The following is a 23,469-nucleotide window of genomic DNA, read 5'->3' on the forward strand; positions in this document are numbered from 1 at the left end:
CCTCGATGTTCGATTCGTCGTCGTTCGTCGCGTTATCTAACTATTGGTTTGCTCGGTGGGCTAGCGTGAACACTAGGCTTCTGTGGCGCAAGGACTTGAAGATTAGGCTGCAATACTTCCTTGACCGCTGGTCCTTTTCCTGCTTTCGAAGTCTCCTCAGCGTCCGCCTCATCCATGTACAGGGTCGTCCACTCAAGTGCGAACACGGCTCCGCGTGGCCGTGCTCCGCGGAGCGCCAGCGGATCCGGCGCGTTCGCGCATCGAAGCAAAGCCGCGCAGGCGCACAGGGGCCCGGGGGAGGAGCTTCGTGTCGTCTGCTTTCCAGCAATGCAAGCGAGGTGCGCGCCAGCGCTGTAGCAGACGACACGAAGCTTCTCCCCCGGGCCCCTGCTTGCCTGCGCGGCTTTGCTTCGGTGCGCGAACGCACCGGATCCGCTGGCGCTCCGCGGAGCGCGGCCACGCGGAGCCGTGTTCGCACTTAGAGTGGACGACCCTGTACAGCTCGGACGCTTCATCGCTTTTGCCGGGACCGGTGACGCTTGCGTATGTGCGAGTGCACTGACTCTCTTCGTGTCCGAACCGACGGCAAGAGCTGCATCGCGGAATGCGGCACTCACGCCGTATGTGACCTGAACCTTGGCAGCGCAGGCAAAGCGGGGCCGTGCCAGGCACTACCACTAGAGCCAATTCGCCACTGACGCTCACCTGATGCGGAAGGTCGTCGAGCTTGACACCTGGATTCAACTTGAGTGTCACAAGTCTTGTTGTTGAACCCTTATCCGACACGCCCTGTGCTCTCCACTTCTCCTTTGCAACATCTGTCACCTTCCCGAAAGCAGCAAAGGCGAGCCGCAAGTCTTCGTCTGATACACTGTGCAGCAACCAGTATACCTTCATTCGGACGTCTCGGTTAGCAGGATCGATGACGAGACACCGAGCACCTTTAACCTGCAGGTCTTCAAAGCGAAGTATCCTCTTCATCAAGTCAGCACGTCCTTGAAGGTCACGGCCCAGACGTGGTTCATGCGGTACGCCCCCAGTGCGATAACATCCGGCATGAGTGAAAGCGGAGCAAGCGCATCACGAAAGTATTCCACCCGGTATGGGCGGGCCCTGATGTCACCGTGCAAAAAAACAGTATTTTCAACAAATCGCCCTGTAGGCAAACTTGGCAGTACAACCTGATAATCACTGTCCGAAACAAAAAACCTGTTTCCGCGGCCAGACATGACCGCTGTACCCGCTCCAACGGAGCCCAACATAACACGTCCGTTCGCTACGGCGGCCGGAAGTGCCACATTGCTTTTCACGAGAACGAAATCAACAAAAATCACTTAAATGCTATTTACATACGCTATTTACATACGAAACGCTGAAATCCACGCATACACAACAAAGGCTCTAGCCTTGAGAGCCACTCGGGAAGTTCTGCTGTAGATTTCTAGATTGCCTCTTTTTTTTTCCGCATAGTATTTATTACATGCCTTTAAATGCCGGAAAAAGCTATATACATTAATTACAAAGTAATCAGCCTGTAGGCGAAAAGTTCAATTGAAACATACAACACAATACCATACAATTAGCGCGACTTCACTAAAACGGTGACAACGAAAGACAACACATCAACAATGGCAGCCAGTCCGGTTCATAGGCCGCTTTTCGGTGGAGGCGAAGAGCAAGGCGCCCGTGTGCTGTGCGATGTCAGTGCACGTTAAAGAACCCCAGGTGGTCGAAATTTCCGGAGTCCACTATGGCGTCTCTCATAGCCTGAGTCGCTTCGGGACTTTAAACCCCACAAACCACCACCACCTATCGTGTCTCTAAGCTGGTGCGCCATCTGGCCGAAGTGAGTACTGGGGGAAACGAGAGGATCAACATTCCGAACCAACATACGCGTTTTCCACAGGCTGTGCAGTCTAATGAGGAAAATCATTTCAAAGAGTTCATGGTCTTGTTCGGTGGAAATTAAGAAACGTACACTTTGGGAATTATGAAGAGCGTTTCACGGCCACGCCTACGATCGTGAAACGCTCTTCATAATTTCCCTTGTCTACCGTGAGGATAATAATAATAATAATTGGTTCACAGGAAAGGAAAGGCGCAGATCTGTCACACGCGCTGCGGACATCTGAACCGCTCCGTAAGGGAAGGGAGGAAGGTGGGAGTGAAAGTGGAAAGAGAGAAAGGGGAGCCGTAGCGGAGGGCTACGGAGTACTTTCGACCACCTGGGGATCTTTAACGTGCGCTTACGTCGCACAGCACACGGACGCCACTTAGTTTCGCCTCCATCGAAACGCAGCCGCCGCGGTCGGGATTCAACTCGGGAACTCCGGCACAGTAGTCGGGCGTCTTACCACTGCACCAGCGCTGCGGGACAAATGATAGTGGGATTCGGCGAGTGAGAGATACTGCGCCTTTCCTCTCCTGTAAACGAGTTATAGAACGGCGAACTTTGATGCGTTCAATGAAAGGGTTGGTTGGTTTGTGGGGTTTAACGTCCCAAAGCGACTCAGGCTATGAGAGACGCCGTAGTGGAGGACTCCGAAAATTTTGACCACCTGGGGTTCTTTAACGTGCACTGACATCGCACAGCACACGGACGCCACTCCGTTTCGCCCCCATCGAAACGCAGCCGCCGAGACCGGGATTCAAGCCCTGGTTGTGTTCGACAAGGGGCGCGCGATGTACCGTTACGACAAGTCATGGCGTCACCAGGCGATTCATGCATATACGAAGCTGACGCTGCCGGACGTCAGATCCAGGTGTCCGTGCGGCGCCTTTCATTTGCCGCTTCCTCGAACGCCGAACCACACAGCAAACAGAAGCAGACCCAGATGTTTAGGAGGCGTTAGGAAAGCACGAATCAGCGGTGTTTTAATTTGACTTGCAGGATAGCAAGTGCACAGTATCGGTCACAATTCTCCGCGGACACATGTACCACGCCGTAAAGGCAGGAAGAAAGGTGGGAATGAAAGAAGAAAGGAAGATAGAAATGCCGTAGTGGAGGGCGGCGATCCACCACGCTATATTGGCTTTCACCTGATCGCGTTTTAGTGGTCCAAAGGGCTCTCTAGGATTTTTTGTCCGAGCTCATGAATGCTTCAAGCCTGTTTAAAAAAGTTATTCCGCGCTTCCTTGACTTTTGCGGCCAACATGGATTTTAAACAATCAGGAAGCGAAGCTCCGGTTCTATGCTGCTTCCCAAGTCTTTCCAGTTTCTGTTTATCATAGATTATATTCTTATCTGTCTGTCTGAAAAACTTTATTGCAGGGAAGAAGCTTAAGGTGGATTCACCATCCATGAGTGGCGAAGCAACGCTGGCAGTTGCTAGGGGTCTGAAGTTGTGGTTGACCTTGGGGTAAGCTGAAGGTCAAATTTATGCACCGGACAAAATGCCCCACTTTTGCACTCAGTAACGTTCACTCTATAGAAAAAAAGCACGGACCGTTCTTTTTGCTGACTGGTTGTACAACTTCAAACATTTCCTTATAATAAATTGCTTCGTCTTACCTAAATTATGTTTTCAGGTTTCTCACTTCGCCACTATAGCTCTTTGAACACAGGTGCTAGTTATGTCAGCCAAGATTTCGAATGCCGTTTTTCCAAGAGCATATGTGAGTGGAACACTTTTAGCGGCATCCTCCGTCATTTCCTCAGCGTAAAGGTACGCTACCTCTCTCGCAAAATTTTCTAGTCATTTCGTTTTCTCCGCGTCTAAGTGCGAACGGTTCTGAGTCATGGCTTGTAATGTGCACAGGATATGCTACTGCTACGCTCCGTAATAAGTTCGGCAGTCACATTGCTTCGCTTGGTGAAAATTATTTATCTGCGCTGGCAAGATCAATCCGGAAGCCAGAGGACACGTCGCTACAAGCAAGCTTACTTGAGTACAGCATCCGCAGAAAAAAGCCGACTGTTACTGTAAAGGCATATTATTTTATATTTTTTGGGGGGGGGAGCCTCACCATAATATATGTTAGTGTTGCCTTTCGCAATTGCATGAAAACTAGAATTAAGCGTATGCGGCTGGATATAGTCGGCTGTCTTTTGGAACAGTAACAGAACACGAGCGGCAGGAATTATTTGGTATGGCCATGGTTGGCAGTAAACCAGCCTTAACGTGAACAACCGCAGGGTGCAATGAGTGATGCTGAAGCAGAAATTCTGTGACTCATTTTTTCCGATTGGGGTTATTTGGAGATAGCTGATTCCTACAGAAGAGGCCACCCACATATATGTCACCGGATAGAAGGGTAGAAAGTACGTATGAATGACTACTGTCAAATATAAAAAAATAATTATTAACAACAAATTAAGACGTATGGAGAAAGATTACCCGACGTTGAAGTGAAGAATTCAGCTAAAGCAATGCTTTACTCGAAAACGAGTGGACCTGTTACTAAATGCAGTCTCACAAGAGATTTGCTGTAAAGTTAAAGTTGCGAACTCAGCGGGATCGATTTCCCAACTAGCCAGATTCGCCCGTGACCGCGTGTGAGCAGCGCAGTTGTGCATGCTTTTGAAGAGAGCTCGTCGCTTCCGCTACGCTGCGAATTGCTTTGCAGATCAACCATAATTATATCCTTGTAAACATTTAGTGCGCAAATATAAAATTCTCACAAGTACATTATGTTAAGCTATTTAAAAGTCGTCGCAAGTTGATGCTGCGAATGATGGACTGAATATAAAACTGAACTCATTTTCATATGAATATGAAAATGAGTTCGATATCAAAGGCATTAGATTTTTACATAAGATATTCGAAAAATCGCGTCGAAGGCGCGCAGATCTGTGTGAAGAACATGTGATAATTTGATAAAAGACGAAGAAAGAAAACCACGTTTGGAAAAAGAAGAAGAGGAAAACGTGGAGGTTGGCTCGAGGAGCGCGAGGCACGAGCAGGAGAGAACAGGCGAGCAGGGGAGCCGATCGGCTGTCCAAGGAGCTCGGAGCGGCGGGTCTTCTGCCAGGCCTGACCCGGGGATCCAGACCTGGGGCCTGCCGGCCGTATCCTGTCCTGTTCTCCTGTTGTCCATTAAGCTCGGAACGGTGGTCGGGCTCGGGAGTGCCAGAGCGCCAGCTCTTCACTGGCACGAGCGTTCGGCGCCGTGCTGAGCCCAGGCTCATCGGGGAGGCCTGACGCATCGGCTGTGGAAAGGCAACCCGAGGCCTCTTGCCTCTACTGGGCCCCGTCCGGTGGCCTAGCCTTCCGCTGGGCTTACCGAGGCCTTACTGGACCGACCCTGCAAAATTCTGACCACCCGGAGCGTCTGCACCGGCTTCTCCACCCAACGAACTGGTGACTATAGACAATTTAGTGTTTAGTCTTCGTCCTACTTACTTGTCCTACTCTCGTCCCGTCCATGTGTATACATAAAATTATTCGTCGTATCATCGTTAGATAGGTCGGTCTGATCATCTATTTAGATTGCTGTCTCTGAATAAGCCACAGAATAAGGTGGCCAGAAGATTTAAAGAAACGAACCTCACTATCTGTCATCTGGCGCTCTGATTTTCACCTTCAGGAATCAGGTGAGCCCCCAAAACCACAAAACAACTTGATAAAAAATGCCCTTTCAGGTTTATCTACTTACTATGTGGCACGGGCAGAGGCTCTTTATTTTTCTTTCCTTTTCATGCCTCAACATAATATGTGCCATTTGGCCAGAGAGCCTGTTTCTCTTTTTTCAGTATAGGCCATAGGTTTCGACAACTAAATATTATTTTGTTTTAATGCCGGAATATGGAGTTTTAAATAAGGCTAACATGAGTAATGCTATGAATAACGCAATTAGCTAGAGGCTCGAAGGGTAGGTTCCCTTATGGAAATGATTTTGCAATTCTCCACCGATACAACTTCCGCGCAATGGCGTATAGAGCTGAGTCGGTATGACCGATGTTAATGAGAAAAGGCCGAGCTGCTGAAACATGACACTATCCGGTTGAATATGTATACGGAAGGAAGTATTGCGTTCTCTCAGCCGATCGGCACATTTTTTAGGAAAGATTCGGCTGAGTCCTCGTTTTCTTTCTCTGCACATGTGTGACGTGTTTGCTGGCAAACGATACTGCGTTTTAAAACCATTTTCACGTCATGGCAACTGTTTGCTTGTACGCAAGTATGGGTACCATGGGCGTGAATACGAATGAGTGCGTAGATATTCGATAGTCGTCATTTATGCTGATTTATCACGGAGGTTGCATAGAATACAATGTTATCAAGGGTCATCTGACTGTCATATAGCAAGGATCAGCAGTAACCCCTTCCGAGTCACGATTAAAAAGCACGGCATCGAGGAATGCGCACAGAGCAAGCTGATTTTTTCTGCACCAGAGTTTGAAAGGTATATATTACAAAATGAACTTTTATAAAGTTCGAAAGACGAAAATTTTCATTATTTTTGCGTACGAAGTGTTATACAAGTGAATGCTCCAATTCTGGCACCCATCTCTGTATACCCCTCGAATGAAACATACGCTTTAGATTAAATACACTTTGAATGTTGAGACGCTTTTAATGATTTCCAGACAGTGGGAGAAAGCAGGCACGCGCCGGGAAAAAAAAAACATGGCTGCCGTCACGTTATTTCGAGACAGCTTCAATCAGAAGTGATCCATTTCCTTGATTCATGAAATAGTATTTCAATTTCATTTCAATCTCCCTGTGTTAGTTGTAACTAAAATAAAATGCAACTGCCCCTCTTTCTTGCGAAATACTCCTGTTTGGGTAACGTGTTCGCGACCCTAGAGGTCCTAAAGTTCCTGTTAATCGAAATCATTTCAGAAATATTTGTGTCTGACCAGGTGCTGAACTTTAATCAGAGCTGAACGCTTAATCAGAACTGCAAGCCGTACTTTTGTCCAGAAGCGAAACCGAACTAAACCAAAACTTTATTTTAGCGTCATCTAGATGCTGAATGACAGCTGGAAGGATTAAACAAACCTGTTTCATTTGATTCGACTCCTGTTTAGCCAAATTTATCTAACCGACCTCGTCAAACTACTCTACAATCTTTCGAAAATCAGGCGTGAGCGTTGGCGGAGTACTAAGCGATTAATCACTCTGACAAGTGGTAGTTGGAAATTGATACGACTGGTAACGCATTGTTGGCTGGTTTTGCGATGTTGGGAGACAACATAACATGGAAGGAGTGCATAGAGTCGAACTTCGGACGTCTGGACCTCGAGAAAGACATCGCATACCCTTAGGCCACGCAATCACATTCATATGGCTTGGTTAAAGCGGGACTTTGTGCCTACGTCGATAGTCCGTCACAGATTGTCGTGGCTTACGGCTCTAAGCGAATAAGTATGCGGGACGTAATGGAAGCACAAGTTAAAGGATTAGAAATGTCATCATTATCATCTGCTGGACTATTACCACAACAGGGCGGAGGCCTCTCTCATATTCCTCCAATTGACCCGGTCCTGTGCTATAGCTGCATCCTATTGAACCCTGTAAACTTAACCTCATCCGTCCATTTAACTTTGTTTCGCCCTTTGCTAGACCTCTCCTTCCCTTTGAATCTATTTCGTTGCCCTTAGCGGCCATGGGTAAAATCTCTTCGCAATACATTTCCTACCCCTGTCAACTCTTTGATTTGGCTGGAATGTCGTTAGGTCGAGTTATTTCTCTGAAACAGTCTATACGCTTCACATAGCTTAACGTTACTCGCATGCCATTTTTAAGTCCCGTAGATATTTGCGTTGTCCTCAAATAAGTAGAACCTTTATTTCGTTACACTCCAAGTTACAGCCCATTGATAAGCACCGGTAAGGTTCAAGTTTTATACACTATCCTTTTGAGCGGTGCCGATAAGCTGCTGGTCATAATCTGCGAGTACCTGCCAGATGCGCTCCGCTCCAATCTTATTCCCTTAGTTATAATCTTTTCGTGGTATAAATCTGCGCTTACTATCTGTCCTAAGAAGTCATCCTCCTACCACTTGCGGTGCTTCTATCTATTGTAAATATCTGTTCCTTTCTGAGGCCGTTAAACATTACGAGCATAATATTTGGGCCTACCTTTTTTTTTTTTGCTGTTGTCGTGAAGCTGGGGCTAAGTCGACCCGGCCTTCACTTGGTAGCGTGTAGAAAATCCGGGTTGATGAAGGATTGAATCTTCGAAGTTGGTAAAATATATACAAGCATGTTTAATGGCACATTGAGAAAGACTTATTTACATGAAAAAGAGAGGTATATCAGCAAATTGCAAGCGTTAAGAGTTCATAAAGAGAAGCGTCTGGATGAGCCGTTTACCCAGGGCTCAGAGCCTCATTTCGTGCTCTGCAATGTCCTTAAAACCCCTTATGTCGAGCCCCTCTCTGAAGATGCTGACGAACCAGTTCCAGGGCACGACCCTCAGATATCGTCATCCAATCGAACACATCACTGCACTGATGGTCTGATGCACTGACTGGTCCGGCATTGTTTCGTTGGGCGTGGTCACTTGTTGGCGGGTAGAGCTTGGGAACGGCGAGGAGGTACATTTCTATTTTTCAGCAAAGATCCGATATGCTGGTTCCGGCAAGTGGATTTCCTTCTCAGAAACCCAAGTGCACGTGCGCGCCGCATACTGCTCCCAGTATTGTCCCTTTCCGGCAATTTCAAATCTTTCCTGCATTCCCGGGAAATCCTCTAATGGCCGTAATCACCTTGCTCCTTTCATGTCTTATACGTCAGCGGACGTCGTCTCCTTTGGACAATAGGCATTCCTCACTTGACCATAGCGCTTCTCGATGGGAAGGGTGAACAATTGAACGAAAGCACTTCCGGCTATTTCCCACAGGGCGACATTTCTTTGTATTTTCTGGAGGTTCCCTTGGCAGGGCCAATTTGGAATTTGCAGGGTCTCGACAAAGCAAACAGGCTCACACAAAAGGATTCGTGGAAACAGGCTCACTTAGCGCTCTTGCACCAACAGCACATATCCACAGCACATATCTATGCCCACAGGCGAACAATAGAGCGCGCAAGTGCGGACGATGCCCGGTCATAACAGCCTCCTCCCCAGCCAGAAGAGTCGCGGAGGGCAGCAGTCGCAGCTGCTGCCTGAAGAGACGTCTTAATGGCCTGCACATGAACGCTTGAAGCTCGCTGTTGCTTGTCGGGTTGTCTTGATTGTAGTAGGCCAAATTGCTTGAGCTGTCTCTGAAACTCAACCACATGTCTAAGCGAGCACTTGGCTCCCGTCTGAAGAGAGCAGGTGGAAAGAAAACTGCCATCGTTGTCCGAGAAAAGCCCACACTCAAGACGTTCAGGACCCACGTATGCCTAGAAAACCAAACGTGCTGCTTTACATAGTCACACATATACAAGCGCACGAAAAAAAAAACAACAACCTGATTATCAATTTGGATACATGGTGAGAAACACCTCGGACCGCTTAGAAACAGCGGCTAAGCGCGTCCGCATTCCCATTTAACTTCCCCTTTTTGTATCTTATTTCAAAATTGTACTGCTGTAAAATCAAGCTCCACCTCAGAAGGCGACTGTTCTTCGATGTCGCAGTTTGCAGCCAGCCTGGGGACAATGGTCCATCTCTACGGTGAATTTGGCACCCTCCAAGATAGCACTGCAATTTTTCAATGGCCCATACAATGCAAGCGCACTCTTTCTCTGACGCGCAATAAGCCGTCTCTCTAGAACTCAGTTTTCTGCTCAGGTAGAGCACGGGGTGCTCATTACCGTCGTCATCTCTCTGGCAGAGAACAGCACCTAGCCCTCGATCACTTGCATCACACTGGACCGTGAATTCTCGGTCATAGTCTGGAGCTCGCAATACCGGACGGCTAATCAGCGCAGCCTTCAGGTTTACGAAGGAGGCTTCTTTTTGTTCGTCCCAGACTACATTTGTCGGTTCTGTGTCTTGCGGAGAGCGTCGGTCAGAGGGCTAGCCAAAGCTGAATAGTTAGGGATGTAGTGATTGTAGTATCCCGTCAGCCCCAGGAATGCCCGGATTTCCGTCTTCGTGCTCGGCCGCGGGTAGTCTGCTACCGCAGAAATCTTAATCTCGCTGGGTTTCCTGAAACCGTGACCTACATTGTGACCCAAGTAGTCCACGGTCGCCCTTGCAAGGCAGGTATCCCATTCGCGCTTGTTTTCATAGCAGTCCCCTCAGGACGCGTTTGAGAACAGAATGCCATCTTTCTACGCTGTTGCTCTGCGGATGGTGGATCGAGCTGTGAACTGCCTTAATGCCGCATCGCTCGAGAAATGAGGTGGTGAGGACACTTGTGATAACGCTACCCTGATCACTTTGGACCTCGGAAGGGAATACAACTCGTGCAAACACTGACAGCAGCGAATCCACTACACTCTCGGACGTCACCTCGCGCAGCGGTACAGCCTCTGGAAACTTTGTGGCTGGGCATAACATAGTGAGGATATAACGGTATCCTGACTCTGTCACAGGAAGTGGCCCAACTACATCTATTACTAACCGATGAACGGCTCGGTAATGATTGGTACTAACACCATCGGAGTTTCAACGTATCTTGCGCCTTTCCAACCCGCTGGCACGTGTCGCATGACCGTACAAAATTTTCCGTATCCTTAAAACATCCAGGCCAATAGTATTCTTGCAACAGCCTCTGCTTTGTTTTCCTTATTCCAAGGTGACATGACCACGAACTGCCATGGGAAAGTCACAGTAAGTCTTCGCGGTACTTTTGGGGAACGACTAATTGGTCCCGCTCTACTCCGCGCTTATCCTTGAATAAGCGATACAGCCCTCCCTTTCTCATCTCGAAATAAATATTCTTTGCTGTCTTAGTGGCGCGGTGGCGCTCCCTTATCTCCTGTATCTTGAGATCATTGGCTTGCTCCATAGCTAAGTCCTGTGGGGTTCCACTTAAAAGTCTCGTGAGATTACTAGACACTCGCGGCAAGAGGTTACTCTCAAGAACGTCCTCATTCTGCGTCTCATCAAGGTCACTTTCAAGTTGACTTATCTGAGATGCCTCGCTCTCAAAGTTTTCTGCCCCGCTATCTTCCGCATCGACCACTGTTTTAACTGCCGTTTCCTCCGCTGTGGATTTTTCTGGAATGAGCAGTGTAGCTAGTTCTCGCGCCTTTGAACGTGTTAAGGCTTGCACAACTGTCTCCGAAAAGGATGCCCCTCTTTCGCAGTAGCATGCCCGATTTGTTTAAAACAAATACGGATAGCACTTAGGAAGCTTTCCTGAAATGGCAGCCTCGGTTGTTAACTCGCCGAAAGGGCTCTAGATGACCACATTCGCGATTGGCAAGCACACACTCTGTTCCTCCACTACCTGGCGGATCCATGCACACAGTCCTGTATAGTCGGAAGGCGACACATACCACGGATGGACAACATCCGTCGTTGCGGCCTAATCGCGCAGTACCTTGCAAGGCTTCCCGTTAACTACTAGGTCATGCAGGTAGGGTTCCAAAAGCTGCATATTTTCATCGCAGTCACTGACATACGAGAAAGCAATCTTTTCTTTCCGGCAGTTGACGGCAATGTGACCCTAAAGCATGTGAGCGGCTTCCTAGCCCCAAGCTTGTTCTTTGTGTTCTGCGCGTTGGTCACTGCCCCACTTTTCTCACTGCCGTCCTTTCTAGGGCGTTTGCCTGAAGAAGCCTTCCTTTCTTCGTTTGCAAATCTCGCGAGGTGCCTTTTCTGACGGTTATTCACACTCAACTTGGGATTGCGGGGCCTATCCACTGCTGGGTTGCTGAATTGTCGGCGCGAAGCGTACTCCTCAATGAGTTCGGCAGCTTCAGTTGCCGACTTAATGTCGCCTCGGTCCTGTAACCAATTTCTCTCATTTTCTGGGAGGCAGTTATAAAACTGCTCCAAAAGAATTCGCTCGACTACAGCGTCCCTACCACTGTAGGATACTGTGCTCTTTAGCCACTCGCCCAAATTGACTCTTAAATTGTACAGGAATTCAGGGTAACTCTCGTCCCTGGACTTAGTAGCGTTCCGAAAACGTTGTCTGAACGCCCCGGCTCTAAGCCTATACTTTCCCAGAAGGCAAGCTTTGACCTTCTCGTAGTTGTCCGCGTCCTCCTTGCTTAGCCGCGCGACAACCTCCACTGCCTCGCTGGGCAGAACCGTCAATAATCTCTGAGAGCAAGTGTCTCGCTGGAAGGACAGCTTTTCGCAGGTTCGCTCAAAGTTAGCCAGATACAGACCGATATCCCCTGATATCACATATGGCTGCATATACTTTGACATCTTGAAATCTGCCTCCTTGTTGAGAAGAGGTACCGCTAGCTGGGGACAATTGCCCTACCGCTTGCTCAACTCTAGTTCTAATTTCCGGAGCTCAATTTCTTGCTCCAGCCTTTTTGCTTCTCCCTCAATTTCACGCTCACGCCTCTTTTCCTCTTTTTCCCGCTCTTTCTGCTGTCTGAGCTGCTCCTCCTTTTTTTGTCCGATGAGGTTCCATGCTTCACTGAGCTCCTCATCATTGGCTCCCAAATCATTGATTGCCTTTAAAATCAAGGGTTTTCGTGCGAAACCACTTGTATCAATTCCCAATTCCTCACACAATAGAAACAATTCCGGTTTCTGCAACTTTTGTAGGTTCATGATCGCTCCGAGTGTCGGCTACTTCCAAACCAACTGTGCAAACTACCGAACCTAAAGCCGTTTCCACACTCTTTACCAGTTCTAAAATCTAACCCTGTTCTAGAACCTGGTCACATCAGAAGAAAAGCCAAGCACTCACCCACACATGCGATCGATGTTCCGAGCTGCTTTCTTGTTGGCCGATTGTTACTCTTGCTTGTTGCTTGCGATTCCACCTCCGATCACCAGATGTTGTGGCTTGTAGATTCTGATCCACCTCCGATCACCAGATGTTGTGGCTTGTAGATTCTGATCCACCTCCAATCACCAGATGTTGTGGCTTGTGAATTCAGATCCCAACGCTGGTCACCAGTTGTCGTGACGCTGCGGCTAAGTCGACCCGGCCTTCACTTGGTAGCGTGCAGAGAATCCGGGTTGATGAAGGATTGAATCTTCGAAGTTGGTAAAATACATACAAGCAGGTTTAATGGCACATTGAGAAAGACTTATTTACATGAAAAAGAGGGGTATATCAGCAAATTGCAAGCGTTAAGAGTTCATAACGAGAAGCGTCTGGATGAGCCGTTTACCCAGGGCTCAGAGTCTCATTTCGTGCTCTGCAATGTCCTTAAAACCCCTTATGTCGAGCCCCTCTCTGAAGATGCTGATGAACCACTTCCAGGGCACGAGCCTCAGATATCGGCATCCAATCGAACACATCACTGCACTGATGGTCTGATGCACTGACTGGTCCGGCATTGTTTCGTTGGGCGTGGTCACTTTTTGGCGGGTAGAGCTTGGGAACGGCGAGGAGGTACATTTCTATTCTTCAACAAAGATCCGATATGCTGGTTCCGGCAAGTGGATTTCCTTCTCAGAAACCCAAGTGCACGTGCGCGCCGCATACTGCTCCCAGTATTGTCCCTTTCCGGCAATTGCAAATCTTTCCTGCATTCCCGGGAAATCCTCTAATGGCCGTAATCACCTTGCTTCTTTCATGTCTTATACGTCAGCGGACGTCGTCTCCTTTGGACAATAGGCATTCCTCACTTGACCATAGCGCTTCTCGATGGGAAGGGTGAACAATTGAACGAAAGCACTTCCGGCTATTTCCCACAGGGCGACATTTCTTTGTATTTTCTAGAGGTTCCCTTGGCAGGGCCAATTTGGAATTTGCAGGGTCTCGACAAAGCAAACAGGCTCACACAAAAGGATTCATGGAAACAGGCTCACTTAGCGCTCTTGCACCAACAGCACATATCCACAGCACATATCTATGCCCACAGGCGAACAATAGAGCGCGCAAGTGCGGACGATGCACGGTCATAACAGCCTCCTCCCCAGCCGGAAGAGTCGGGGAGGGCAGCAGTCGCAGCTGCTGCCTGAAGAGATGACTTAATGGCCTGCACATGAACGCTTGAAGCTCGCTGTTGCTTGTCGGGTTGTCTTGATTGTCGTAGGCCAAATTGCTTGAGCTGTCTCTGAAATTCAACCACATGTCTAAGCGAGCACTTGGCTCCCGCCTGAAGAGAGCAGGTGGAAAGAAAACTGCCATCGTTGTACCCACGTATGCCTAGAAAACCAAACGTGCTGCTTTACATAGTCACACATATACAAGCGCACGAAAAAAAAAAACAACCTGATTATCAATTTGGATACATGGCGAGGAACACCTCAGACCGCTTAGAAACAGCGGCTAAGCGCGTCCGCATTCCCATTTAACTTCCCCTTTTTGTATCTTATTACAAAATTGTACTGCTGTAAAATCAAGCTCCACCTCAGAAGGCGACTGTTCTTCGATGTCGCAGTTTGCAGCCAGCCTGGGGACAATGGTCCATCTCTATGGTGAATTTGGCCCCTCCAAGATAGCACTGCAATTTTTGAATGGCCCATACAATGCAAGCGCACTCTTTCTCTGACGCGCAATAAGCCGTCTCTCTAGAACTCAGTTTTCTGCTCAGGTAGAGCACGGGGTGCTCATTACCGTCGTCATCTCTCTGGCAGAGAACAGCACCTAGCCCTCGATCACTTGCATCACACTGGACCGTGAATTCTCGGTCATAGTCTGGAGCTCGCAATACCGGACGGCTAATCAGCACAGCATTCAGGTTTACGAAGGAGGCTTCTTTTTGTCGTCCCAGACTACATTTGTCGGTTCTGTCTTGCGGAGAGCGTCGGTAAGAGGGCTAGCCAAAGCTGAATAGTTAGGGATGTAGTGATTGTAGTATCCCGTCAGCCCCAGGAATGCCCGGATTTCCGTCTTCGTGCTCGGCCGCGGGTAGTCTGCTGCCGCAGAAATCTTAATCTCGCTGGGTTTCCTGAAACCTTGACCTACATTGTGACCCAAGTAGTCCACGGTCGCCCTTGCCAGGCAGGTATCCCATTCGCGCTTGTTTTCATAGCAGTCCCCTCAGGACGCGTTTGAGAACAGAATGCCATCTTTCTACGCTGTTGCTCTGCGGATGGTGGATCGAGCTGTGAACTACCTTAATGCCGCATCGCTCGAGAAATGAGGTGGTGAGGACACTTGTGAAAACGCTACCCTGATAACTTTGGACCTCGGAAGGGAATACAACTCGTGCAAACACTGACAGCAGCGAATCCACTACACTCTCGGAGGTCACCTCGCGCAGCGGTACAGCCTCTGGAAACTTTGTGGCTGGGCATACCATAGTGAGGATATAACGGTACCCTGACTCTGTCACAGGAAGTGGCCCAACTACATCTATTACTAACCGGTGAAATGGCTCGGTAATGATTGGTACTAACACCATCGGAGCTTTCCACTTATCTTGCGCCTTTCCAACCCGCTGGCACGTGTCGCATGACCGTACAAAATTTTCCGTATCCTTAAAACATCCAGGCCAATAGTATTCTTGCAACAGCCTCTGCTTTGTTTTCCTTATTCCAAGGTGACATGACCACGAGCTGCCATGGGAAAGTCGCAGTAAGTCTTCGCGGTACTTTTGGGGAACGACTAATTGGTCCCGCTCTACTCCGCGCTTATCCTTGAATAAGCGATACAGCACTCCCATTCTCATCTCGAAAGAAATATTCTTTGCTGTCTTAGTGGCGCGGTGGCGCTCCCTTATCTCCTGTATCTTGAGATTATTGGCTTGCTCCATAGCTAAGTCCTGTGGGGTTCCACTTAAAAGTCTCGTGAGATTACTAGACACTGGCGGCAAGAGGTTACTCTCAAGAACGTCCTCATTCTGCGTCTCATCAAGGTCACTTTCAAGTTGACTTATCTGAGATGCCTCGCTCTCAAAGTTTTCTGACCCGCTATCTTCCGCATCGACCACTGTTTTAACTGCCGTTTCCTCCGCTGTGGATTTTTCTGGAATGAGCAGTGTAGCTAGTTCTCGCGCCTTTGAACGTGTTAAGGCTTACACAACTGTCTCCGAAAAGGATGAACCTCTTTCGCAGTAGCATGCCCGATTTGTAGGAAAACAAATACGGATAGCACTTAGGAAGCTTTCCTGAAATGGCAGCCTCGGTTGTTAACTCGCCGAAAGGGCTCTCGATGACCACATTCGCGATTGGCAAGCACACACTCTGTTCAAGGATTCATGGAAACAGGCTCACTTAGCGCCCTTGCACCAAGAGCACATATCCATGCCCACAGGCGAACAATAGAGCGCGCAAGTGCGGATGATGCACGGTCATAACACTGTCTAGATTGTCAATAATTAATTCCACTTTGTCCCCTAATGTAGCTATAGCAAGGCAGTATCATCGGCGAATCGCAGATTACTGAGGTATTCTCCATCAACCCTTATCTCAATTTGATCCCGTTCGAAGTCTCTCAATACTTTCTCTGAGCAAGCTGTGAACAGTACTGGGAATATCATGTCTCCTTGCCTAACACCTTTCTTTATTGGAATTTTATTACTTTCTTTATGCGGAACTGCGTTTGCTGCGCAGCCCCTATAGATATTTTCCAGTACTTTCACATACTCTACGCCATGGTTTCGGAATGCCTGCTTGGCTGTTGCGATTTTGAGCACGACTATTTTTTCGCAACCAATGAACGCTATGTATAGATGCAGCTTATATTCCAAGCATTTTTTACACCCGGTTGATAGTATGGATATGACTGATGGTAGAGTTCCCTCTCTGAGAACCTGCTCGATCTTTCGATTGATTGAAGTCTGAGGTTGCCCTGATTATATTAGAGATTAAATTAGTGAATACCCTTTACTTAGCGGATATTAAGCTCATTGGTCTAATTTTTCGAGTGCTCAGCGTCCCATTTCTTTGTATTAAGATAATGTTACCGCTCTTCCAAACTTCTGGTACCGTCTATGTCATCAGGCATTGCGTATTCTCCGCCGTCAACACATCTGCAGTGAGCTGATCCTCCGAAGCTGCTTTTTGCCTTTTCGTAACTTCTAAAGCTTTCTAACTCCTCCTTCGTTCCTGGCGGAACGTCTGAGTGCTGCTCTTCGCTACTGTCAATCTAATTATTGTCTTGCCTACTTCTGCTGCTGTATAGGTCAGTATATAATTCCTCGAGTATTTTGATTGTCTTGTCCATATTATGCACCAGAATTACCGCCTTGTACCTTAGCGCTTAAATCTGAATTTCGCCTATGCCTAATTTATTCTTCACCGCTTTAAGACTTCCACCATTCTTAAGAGCATGCTTGATGTCTTCCATATAAACTTCCTTATATCGGACACTTTGCATTATTGATTACCTTCAAAAGCTCTGCAGGTATGACGTTTGTTGGGTTCTTTCATATATTGGAATATTCATAGGAGGCTATGCCAAAATGCTACACCAGGGTAGCTAAATCCCGTTCTGGGGACGCAGTGCGTTTTAGGAATTGTTCATCGAAATCAGTTCGCACATCCAAACGTTTTATGTAATTCCATGGACATGTGGATTTTTTAGGGATTTAGCACATAACAAAATTCATGTACGCCAACCTGGATCCGTAAGTTGAGTCTGTGCCGTCAAGCATTTAAGGGCGGAGCTCGAATACCCTCGTTGTTTCTTGACGAACCGGGAATATTTTTTTTTAGGGAAGTTCACGTTTCTTAACCAGAGATGTAGCGTTACATGAGCTGCGGTAGGCAGCGCGAAAATGGCCCTTATAATACCGGGTGACAAAATGGAGACAGAATGGCTTCCGCGAAACAGCCTACGCCATTGCATTAAGCGAACTTTTCAGTCCTGAAATATTTTTACATCAGGGTGATTAGAACATTTCTATTTATTCAACTCCTTCATTCGCGTTTTGCTGGAATTGTTTTTGCCACTTTCCCAACGGCCACTGGCGACATAGCTGCACCCAATCTTAAACTCAACTCGGGGGGGGGGGGGGGGGGGGGGGGGGTTGTGGTCAGGCGCTCCAAATCGAAAATTAATAAGGAGTTAATGAATAAAATTTTAGCTTTCTCATGCGAGGGCTGTAGGAGAGTACAAAGTTTATGAAGCGAGCAACATACGCCCACCATACACCTAGCTAAAAAGCCTTACTTGATGCCCTCTTTTAATGAGACCTGGCAAAAATAGTTGCCGCCTTCCCTTTGAGGCCAGTCTCATTATGTTTTAAAGCCCACATGAGCCCAACCATATTTCTCATGCGCTCCTGATGTAATGTAAAAAGTGATAGCTATCAGGCTCACTTGAATCACATGACCTAAAATTATAACGATGGTGACGATAATTACGCATCTTTTCGAGAACGCGAACGAGAAAAATGCAGAGAAACCCTTCAGCTCAGCTTTTAAGGTTATATATAGCGTGTTAGCTTTCTTCGCTACCGTCTGTGTCTCCTTTTTAGGATCCTTGTTCGCGTATGTGCATTTTTGCTCACTTTCTTTCTGATTCTTTGTATACATCTCAACTATTTCACAAATAATCGTTACCATACAGTCTTAGGCTGCCTCTATATATGGAAGGCCAAGCGACGTAAACAAAAACGTCCGGCTTGAACCAAGCGGTAACGAAGTGGCTGCATGGCCTAAAAATAGCATGCTTGACACATGATCCAAGGGTCTCATGGAGTCAATTCCCATCGCACCGACCTATCTCAAAAGCGGAGTTCGATTTGGCAACTCCTTTCATGCCATCCGGTCTCGTGACGTCATCAGTCTGTGATAAGCCACCCGAGTGCAAACTCCCTCCTGCTAGAGCAATGCCCATATTTTTCCGCCCACAGCACCGACAAGGTCGGATTCTCTGTAGAAAGAAACATTTTAGCTCTATAAGGTTAAGATTTAAATTAAAGAAGTTCTCATATCTCAGTATTCATTCGAAAAGCAATGTGCGCCCGGTGCATGGTCTTAGGTATCGCATCATTGACGCCTATGATATGCAAGGTGAATGGTCTACCACAAGCCCACTGATTCTTTCTGCTTCGGCTCTTGTGAAAATTTCATTTAAGATGGTCGCGCTACAAATTCTAACAGTAGGGAGTGTGCCAAGTTTGTATGCCTTGAGCTTGCATATGTGTCCGCCAAAACCAGCTCAATTGATTCAATTGCAAAGTGTAAAAGAACTCAGTATCTAAATGAACTGGGCAACGTGCGAAAACATCCGTCCTATTTTCGGCTCCAAAGAAACTCGTCACATTGCGTAAGGTTCGAAAAGCGAACAGCAATGGAGCACGCGGACTTAGGGCTCGTCTGTAGAAGGTGTATGTTACATGTATTGACGGTGTCATATGAGGAACACTTAAAGACGCTGAGAATATTGGCTAAGATTCGAAAGTCGGGTTAAAGCGTGGCTGCCTAAATTTTCTGTAGTTATTAACCTTGCGCGCTGCAGTTCCAGCATTACATGTTGTGCCATCTGGTGGCCGGCGCGTGAAATAGCGATGGTGTATCCACAGCCCTTGCCGACTGGCTGTGGTACAGCGGCGCTCTTGATAGCGGTGGCCCTAAATGCATCCCTATTTATGGTGTCATATGAGGGCCACAGCATGAAATAGAGGAAGTTTAACAATATTTTAAACTGGTTTAATTAGTGAAAAAACAAAGGCCATGGTGGCTAAGTGGCTAAGACGCTCGACTACTGAAACCGAGTACCCTGACTCGCGCCAGTGTGAATCTATGCCGATAGTTTCTTTGCGTAAAATTACTACAAGAGTTAAGAGTCAAGCAGTGGTCGGTCATATATATCAGGCGGCACGAACCATATGTCCAATATTGCATTTTGCGTGTAATGCGGTATGTGTGCGTAGGGCCGAACTTTGCCAACGGAATGCACACTACACACACACATTGTTGGCAATGTGCGTGTGTAGGGCCGGATATTGCCAACAGACTCCCAATATTGGATCTTGGTGTGTGATGACTGAGAAGGTCCATCGGTCCCTGTTGTCTGGCGAGCTTTAAAGACTCGTAGGAGAAACTCCTTGTTGGAGCCGGTACAGCGGACTGAGTTTGAATTACACGCGCGAGATCGCGTGTTTCTGACCTCACGAAAAGCTTATCTAATCAGAGCGACGGCATACGCGTTATACGATTTTGATAGGCCCCGACCATTCGAATAAGCGCTCTCGCACTAATAAACTTTGTCGAAAGTTAGAGCTCATGTTTGTTTCTTCACTACAATCTCACTATGATCATGCAACGAAATGCTTAAAAGACATGCTCAACAAAACTTTCGACTGCCGCCACATACACTATTCTCGCTGGTACGCACATCGCCAAGGTATTCATGCTTTATGTGTACCCTTTCTCAGCGTACAAAGAGATAATGGATGGCCGGTTGCCAGTAGCAGCTGTGTTCTGCTTCCTGCTGATAAATGTGGCTTCGCTGGAGATCGACCCGGCAGACGGCGGCTACAAAGACCTGTTGATCGCTATCCATAAAGACGTCGCCTACAATGAGACTATCGTCGATAACATTAAGGTATGAAATGAAACTAACATTCACTTTTCATTTCGCTGCATCGGCACGGCGTATCACGCCCAGTGTTCGTACCAATGTTTCTGGGTAGTATTACCTGTCCTTTTCTGTCTGTTATTGCAAATGTTTCGAACTCAGTGCAGAATGACGTGAAAGAAACATAAGGTGTACAGCACTACATCAGCTGTGCTTTTTTTCCGACAACCTTCGTGCATGTAACCATTAGAAGCTTCGCCATCGTGATGAATATAGGACGCAGAAGTAACGGCGTGCGGTAAACTGGTCTTCATTGTTGATTCTCTTTAGAGCGCGTTCATTGCAGCTTGCGTTCTAAATAACCGTCGGAATTAAACATTCTTGCGTCACGTTGCTTTATTTTGATAGATTTTAGCAGAAACGCAAAAAGTTTCTTAAAATAATTGGGAGATGCCTTCCTATGTGGCTACGTGCCTACTTCTAGGAACATGTTTTTGATTGGCAGGGGAGGCTTAAAGTGTTTTCAGCTCGACCATCTCCAACTTCTTAGGAATTGCTATCCTGGCGATTGTATTTTAAAAGCTGGAAAAGGATAAATAGATCGCAAATGAGGCTGTTAAGGACACTGCACGATGCGACGCCCAGGGCTGTAAGGCTTACATGGTTGAAGTCGCGGCAGGCAAAGGTGCTCACAGGGTTGTGAATGAGAGACTCGCATATGCTTATCCAGATATAGACATCTAAGAAACATGGGTAGAAGATAGAGATGGTGGAGGTATATCAAATCAAATCAAATCATATTTTCTAACAAGTAAATTGCCGCCTGGGCTAAAAGCTGTACACAAACAGCTTTACAAAGGCCAAGGAAACCCGTACGCAACATAGCAGGAGCAAACAGCAAATTTCAGAAGTTCATTAAAAATTCGACCATGATATTCAAAAGTGTTATGGAATACATACGTTACTGCAGCACGATATGGAAACAAAACAAAAAGTTGAATAAAATCAATCGAAAGAGCTCAGCAAGGCAGAACGCTCGTAAAGGCGAATATAATATTTAAAGTAAGAACACATATATGGATAGTTTATATTAGAATGAAGTAGAATCTTTACTACTTAGGACTAAAAACAACAGTGTCTTTATATTTATGTGCAGAACAGCACGCTTCGGAATGTGACATCTTACTTGCTGGCAGCTAAATCTGCAAACGATTATTATGCAGGGCTCATTACAACTCCAAAGGCTTCAGTCAGTTTTAATGGATACATTAAAAAAAAAAAAAACTGCCTACGCAGTTTCCCAATATGCTTGCTGGAGTAAGAATAGTTGGGAAACTGCGTCGTTGTGTTCATAGTTTTTGTCGAATGACGTTCCTGGTCTTGTTTGACCAGCCATGCAGTTATGCGAAACATCTTAGACGTCAAACGGATATTTTCCGCAGTAAGAAGTAGTTAAAATTATTTTTTTTTTCATTTTTGGTAGTGCCGACATTACTGCGGCCCGCTATTAGCATGCTGATTATGACCGAAATAAAATGACAGTTCTTCGTCTCTACCTTTTGCCTACCTTTTCGCGCTCCGTCAGCTGTATTAAGCTAACACGACGAAATTCTCAATGTGTCCGTAGGAATGCTTACGTGTAGGAGCAACTTCTGCGGGTAATATATAATATAGGCATGCCTGAGTGAATGGCAGAAATGGTGTATCGCCACCTATAGGTCCTGCTTCAGTCTTCGTCCGAATTCCTGCACCGGGCAACGAACGGACGCGTGTTCTTCAAACACGTGACCATCCACTTCCCGCACACGTGGCCCAAGAGAAGCAGTGCGAGACTCGTGTCTGGGAATTCCTACAAAAAGAGCGACGTCCGCTTTGAGCTTCCAGCGTCAGCTCACGAAGACCGGCCGTTCACGAAACAGACGCGGCCCTGCGGCCTGCCGGGAGATTTTATACAGATTCCTCCTGCATTCATCGCGGAACTGAAGGCATCGACCATGGCGAAGTACATTAATCCAGGTACGCTTGTGTTTAGCCAAAGAAGCCAAAAGCATTTTTTTTTTAAAGCCGGTGAGGTTGCATTGTGCCTTTCTTACGAAACGGAGGCAGGGTCCGTATTCTGAGTTTGCGTCGTTATCGGTATCTCACTTAAATTGAATAAATCTCATTGGTGGAAATGTCGAAGTCGGACGTTGCCGCCACAAAACTGGAACTGGTGGCGACTTCAGGTTCTGGCATTTCCATCAATAACATGATTCCATGTCAGGGACATAGAGGCACTTTCGATAACGACGCAGACTCGGAATACGGACCGCATTTTGATTATTGGACAAACGAACGGCACCATTTTTAAGCTGCCAGCTAATAAACGATCACCTTGAGTCGTCCGCTGCCAGATTGTTAGTACCCACGCACACATTTTCATCGCTGGTGATTCGTGAAAACAGTGAAAGCTTATATAGGCTATGAAAGCGTCAATCAGCAGAAGCTGGAGACCGAAAAAAAAAAAAACTGAAAGGGGAGAAGTTAGCCAAGCCATCACATACACTAGCTTCCGATACTAACGAAGCAAATCTTCCTTGGTGAAGTTTACAATGAAAAACAAAACAAAATAAGCAATGTCTTGTACATATTGATAGGAGTCGACAACTTGGTTTCTACCTTGCTTTCAAGAAGAGTGTTGCAGAGCAAGCCTGTTGCTGAGACGACCCAGCGCAATTAACGGGTTTGCAGAATACTTTGACGACAGCTTTTAACTAAAATAGTTATATCTTGAAACAGTGTAGTCTATACGTTTGTTTGTTTTTAATCCCATTTAAGAGCGAGAAGATTTAAATTACTTCCAGATCTTTTTCTTGGCACGTTAATTATTCATTGCTCCAACTCGATTGGCACGACCAGTGCACTAAGAGGTTGTGCTAAAATTGCTCTCCAGGATTATAGTAAAATTCACTTCAGTTTAATTGTAATTTTATATAGAAGCTCTTCCCGGGCCTGTAATGTAAGGTGTAATATTAAAAAAAAAGAAACTAAAATGGGTCGCCTCATATATGAAAGGCAGCCCATTTCACACATTCTTTCATTGTGATC

At 46.9% G+C, this 23,469-nt stretch overlaps 1 protein-coding gene across 1 annotated transcript in view; it reads left to right on the forward strand.

The window, feature by feature from the left end:
• Positions 1-5,134: 5,134 nt before the first annotated feature.
• Positions 5,135-23,469, forward strand: part of LOC146179256 (calcium-activated chloride channel regulator 3A-1-like) — a 45,601-nt gene continuing 27,266 nt past the window's right edge. Inside the window, exons 1-3 of the mRNA XM_084578931.1 lie at positions 5,135-5,300; positions 20,240-20,409; positions 22,101-22,398. Of these exons, the coding sequence (XP_084435057.1) occupies positions 20,254-20,409; positions 22,101-22,398 (454 nt within the window). The 5' untranslated portion in view covers positions 5,135-5,300; positions 20,240-20,253. The remainder of the gene's footprint in view (positions 5,301-20,239; positions 20,410-22,100; positions 22,399-23,469) is intronic.

Source organism: Amblyomma maculatum, chromosome 9 (genome assembly GCF_055883805.1).
Source record: "Amblyomma maculatum isolate TAMU_Amacu chromosome 9, ASM5588380v1, whole genome shotgun sequence".
NCBI lineage: Eukaryota > Metazoa > Arthropoda > Arachnida > Ixodida > Ixodidae > Amblyomma > Amblyomma maculatum.